Source organism: Physcomitrium patens, chromosome 1 (genome assembly GCF_059467195.1).
Source record: "Physcomitrium patens ecotype Gransden chromosome 1, ASM5946719v1, whole genome shotgun sequence".
Classification (NCBI taxonomy): Eukaryota; Viridiplantae; Streptophyta; class Bryopsida; order Funariales; family Funariaceae; genus Physcomitrium; species Physcomitrium patens.
Genome location: NC_143410.1, coordinates 7,481,600 through 7,486,964, shown reverse-complemented (window position 1 = coordinate 7,486,964; position 5,365 = coordinate 7,481,600). Strand labels below are relative to the sequence as shown.

At 47.1% G+C, this 5,365-nt stretch overlaps 1 protein-coding gene across 1 annotated transcript; it reads right to left on the bottom strand.

Annotated features, from left to right (window-relative positions):
• Positions 1-1,375: 1,375 nt before the first annotated feature.
• On the bottom strand, positions 1,376-4,901 carry LOC112278618 (putative pectate lyase 5). The gene is made up of 6 exons (XM_024512221.3): positions 4,693-4,901; positions 3,837-4,402; positions 2,991-3,666; positions 2,740-2,843; positions 2,485-2,617; positions 1,376-2,374 (listed from the first exon to the last, which is right to left on the bottom strand). The coding sequence occupies exons 2-6, from the start codon at positions 4,334-4,336 to the stop codon at positions 2,156-2,158; spliced, it is 1,632 nt and encodes a 543-aa protein (XP_024367989.1). The 5' UTR covers positions 4,337-4,402; positions 4,693-4,901; the 3' UTR covers positions 1,376-2,155.
• Between the last annotated feature and the right edge of the window lie 464 nt (positions 4,902-5,365).

Here is a 5,365-nt window from a genome sequence, read left to right as displayed (position 1 = left end):
AAGAATAAAAAATCTTTGCTATAATAGAAACAAAATATAGGAAAGATAACAATCTATCTTTTACTCTTGTATGTAACTTTTGTATATTTGTGATGCTAGAGAGATGGAGAATCAATAATTAGTATATTCAACTTAAGAGCTATTATTTGTTGACTTATCGAATAAGAAATTATGATTGTTACAACCTTCAAGACAATATAATCTAGATGAATAACCTTCAAGAATAATACATTTTTTCTTGAATAAATAGAAAGATACAATGTGTCTAGTATCATAAACTTAGAAGAGACTCCCAATGTTTGGTGATTTTATTAGACATGGAAATGACACTCGATTGTGTTCTAAATGTTTTATTTGAAAGAAGTTATGAAGGCCTCAACAATGATCAAACAACAGGGTGGTCTTTCTATCTTGGTATATAATATTATTGATAATTGAGAAGACATATCAATTATATCCAAAGAGAATAAAGATAAGAATATGCGACAAATATAATTTGTAGCATCTAGAATTATCTCAACATATGAAGACCATTCCTCTTGGAACTTGTTTCTAGAAGAAAAGTTAATGACATCGATAAATATATCTATTTTAATAATTACCTATATGATTATGTGAAAGTATGTAAAAATAAATTAATTTTATAATATCTTCTAAAAAAACTTCCTAAAAGCTTACTAGATGTGGATTTGACTTTATATATGTTTATACTTAATGAACAAATTAACCACATATCACACATGTTAATACCTTGTAGAACAAGCTAACTATGTGGTGTACATATAGAAAACTTGCCTTCCAAGTTAAGACATATGTCTTACAAAGCTAGCTATCTATCTATCTATCTATCTATGGTATTTAAAAAAATCAGTTGAATTGACTATATTCTATAGAAGTTTTTATAAAAACCTATGACCTTTATCTTCATCATCACAAAGTTTCTTATATCTTCCCTAACTTGCCATAGACCATTATACTTTATTTCTACATATTCAAGAGTATTATCCCTGTTATAGGTGTGAAGTTTTTGAATATGTAATTTCAAATCTCAAATCCAAAACAAAAAAAATGATGTGTACAAACCCAAATCAAATCATTTCTCATCAAAGTGAAATTTTATTTCTACTCTCCTCAAAAGACTAGAAAATCAGATCATATTGTGAAATGAGTGATAAACTGATTAATAATTCTTTTCACTTCATACCACACCAAAACAAGAAAATCTAGTCATGAAAGGGAGGCTTAAAACCATCAAACTCATTGGCACTTTAGAAATCATCGTCATTCCTGAACACTGCAGCTATATCATTACAATTTCAATCAAATTAGCATGAATTACACCAATCCAAAATGATTCATGTGGGGGAGTGGCAGGCGTTGAAGTCTGAAGTTACTTCACTTTATTCAGCGCGAGCCATAATATCTCTTGCATGCTTGTTCGAGCACTGGCCATGCCAAGTATGGACTTGGCATTGTTGCAAAGGGCTGCTGTGCCGCAAATGAGCCATGCAGCATCTCACGTTGTCACGCAAGATAATGCTTCACGATGTCTACCAATACACTTAGAATCAACTCTGCGGCGCCAGGAAGGGGTGTCTGTGAGGTCGATGGACATGCCAAACCAACTCGTCACACTCGGGCACCATCCTCCGGTCTAGCGGTCGATTAACATAACTACGTACCTACTAGCATCTCGTCTACGCTGATAAACACGAGATCGTGAACTTCCAACTCGTGTACCATACCACAGCCAGCTTGGGTCAGTGGCCTCGTGGTAGCGGTTGCATAGCATAGCCTACAAAAAGAAAACACCTATCAACGCTTCGCTCGTTACAAGCTGGCAAGGATGTGGAAGCTTGTTCGAGGAGGTTGCACATTTCTGTGTTGTATGAAGCGGCACCTAGAAGAAAAAACGTTTACTAAGTCATCGTAATCTGCGGCACACCCACAAACACGTCTACTCTGAACACCGTGCTTCTGGCGTGCCGCAGTTTGTTACTCCTGCCTTACAAGATGGACGTCTCCGGGCTACTACAGGCGCAGCCTCTGCGTGTCCGTTTGAAGAAAAAAAAACACACACTGGGTCACTTGGTACATGTTCTGCGTCACCACACACCTCGTGGTGCTCATCGTACAAGAAAGTCGGCGATCGCCCCTACAACATGAGGGGACCCGCGCTTTTGGTGATGGCGGGTACCATGTCAGCGGGGCGTGACGAGGTGCTGTAAGCCTTGGCGTAGACGCTGGCGGAGGTGGCCTTGGCTCCGGAGCCAGTGAAATACGACCCTCCCAGGAAAACGTCGCCGCTGGAGGCCCAGTTCCAACTCTGCCATCCACCGTAATTGGGGCCGCCGTCGTTGATGCGTTTGGTTACCTGCAATTCCAGGACGCTCAGGTCAGACGACATGGCTCACTCTGGGGAACGGCACGCATTGTAAAACAAAGCTCCCGCGCAACCTCAGCAGGCAAAGACGTAGTGAATACCTCTTTCGTTCCCGCAGGATTGAATCGATTGCCTTGGCTGAGAATGGTGGGATCTTCGCTGCCCCCAATCGCATATATCCCCCATCCGGCCGAGTAGTCATTGTTCAAAACATGAAACACGCCAAACCGGCACCTGCATTCTCAACACACACTAATTACTCAACTGCCTCATCCATGAAGGTCCGTGGCCAGCGAGAGCATATGTGTATCATTAGCAGACACCATTTCATCGCCAATCAACGCGCGGTGCCATACCTCGGTAACCGTTGGACGAGGCCGGGTCCGAATCTGTTGAAAGCCACGGTGACCCGCATGTTCCTGTCCTCGGTGTGGGCGGGGTCCGCTCCAAGCAGCATCGTCTGCAAACCAGACCAGTGTGCACGATTTCAGAAACAAGCGACTATACTTCCCGGTTCTAACCCTGCAGGTAAGGTCATGTCCACGACGCAGGCGCTCGCGTGTTACGCCCAAACCGCACAGAACGTCGCTTCGGAAGGATTCATTACCTTGTCGTGTTTTTCAAGGAAGCAGTTGGAAATTGTGACCATAGTGGATCCGCGGGTGACATCAATGAGCCCATCGGTCGCCCTGGCCAAGTAGCAGTGGTCGATCCACACATCCCGGGACCCCCAGATGTGAAGGCCATCGCCCTCGGACCTTGGGCGGCGGACCACTTTGGATGGCGACACTCGTATGGTGGTTGGGCCCGACGGTCGAATGTCGTGAATGTGCAGCCCGTGCAGGATGACGTTGTTGGTGGTTTGGATGCTGATCTGCGAGCCTCCCACGATGTGAACTTCGGCGCCACGACCGTCCAGGGTCTTGTACGCGGAGATCCAGAGCTCTCCCTTCAGTTCGATGGTCATGCTCGTCGCGAAAACAATCCAAAGCGGTCCGTTTCGAGTCACTCCGTAGCGCAGTGTTCCCGGCTGAGGGTTCTGCGCGTCATCTCCATTGGTGGTGACTGTGTAGATGGGTCCATTCTTGCCGCCGATGGCATTTCTCCCGAATCCGGTGGCGCAGTTGGCCAGCGCCTGACGATGGCTGCGCCAGTTCGGGTCGCACCGCCAGCAATCGTCGATCGGGTTGCCAGTACCGCACCCGCCCATGGCCTTCGCGAAAGAAGAGAGCATGTCATCCGCGTCCGTGGCATTCAGGTCAGCAGCAGCAAGGCTCAATCCACTGTCACACATTCACGCAACAAACAAGCCGTGACCATCAGAAGACAGAGCGCATTCTCAGGGCAGCCACCATCGAGCACTCAATAGAACTCCACCAGATTTCGAGAAGCAAATCGTAATTTACTCGGTGCGCGGCACGTAAATGGAGCAAGGAACTGAACGTGGACGTACTCATCGTTGGCCTTGTAAATGATGTCCGCAGCAGACGTGTCGTAGAAGACCTCATCGTTCATGTAAGCAGCTTTGGAGTGGTACACGACTTCGCCTGCGAAGCTGGTGGAAGGAGGTTCTCGTACGCTCTCTGGAGAATCGATAAGAACGTCGTATGGTAGCTCGCCCTCGGTCGCTGCGTAAGAGTTGTATTGTGCCACTTCTGAATGTGACGCCACCGGGTCCTGGCTGTTGAAGGTTTCGGCGTCCCAGTTGGTAGCATCCGAATTGTCAATCTCGGGGTTGGAACCAAACGCATCGCCTGTCTGGGCGGTGAAGACGGGCGTGTCGAATTGAGCGCTGGACCCGGTGTCTTGGGGGAATCCCGGGTACTCCTGGTCAGTGGGAACATACTCCAGAGTGTCAAAATCTCCCGGCATTGACCTCGCGTGGGGAGACGTCCACTGCAATGCAAGCACCATCAGCACCGTCAACAAACGCGCCATTCGCCCGCTCGCCATTCTTGAGGTCGATCTTGAGGCAGGCTCGACTTGGATCCTCTGTTGGCAACACTGGGAACCTGAAGTCTGAACCACAAATTCTCTGTGAGTCACAAGTCTTTCGAAATGCCTTTGAACAGCGTAGCCGAATGAGGCCAGGTGTAACAAACATGGACGCCACGCGGCAGTCCAAAACATCAGCCGCCGCAGGTGCGGCCACAGCTGAGCATTGCGCTGCATCCAACAATCCGCGCAGGATCCGCAACACGCAATTCACAATGCAACGAAGAGTTTGGAAGAAATAGCCCACCACATTCTGGTCAGGTAAGACAGAGAAGTAAGCAGCAGAGCATGCATTAGGACCAGAGCTTACTCACGTGGAGAACAAGTCGATGGAAGCAGTGCACTTTCTGTGAACGCCCGCAGAGCTTCACTTGGAACCTCGACTCAATCCTTGGTCCGGCGTTTGCATCTGCCTGCAGAATGTGCACATTATGCTGCTCAATCTCGATTCATGAGAAAGCAGCACCACCGCTCTCTGAGGTTCGAGCTTGGTTTCAAGCCCCGAGATCACATCCAGCTCCCCCTCGGGTCAACCTTGGTGCATGTCGAGAGCGAGATGGTCATCGAGCCCAAATTCGGAGGTTATGTAGTGCGCGACGGTATGTTCCTTCAAGCCATGAACGTGGGCAGAGATGCCCACGGCGTGAATTTCTGAATTCAATTTCGTAGCGGGGAGGTTGATTGCAAGTCACCGCAACTGCTTTTCGGCTGATTCACCCACTCCGACACCCGAGGCTAGCGTAACAATGAGGCCAGTGCCATTTGTTGGATGAACATCCAAACACATTATACTCGAAGTTCCATTCATATCCTCTGTGTATGAGTTCATGTTCGATGGATTGGGGAGAGCTGCTCAAAGTGTTAGAGAATCAGAGAGTGTAAGTTGATTAGAAAGAGAATACGAAAAGTGTTGAGATTTGATGTCACTACAGGATTGTATACAATGGAGTAAAGAAAGAGTTTACTACCTTACTATGAGTGTTTGAT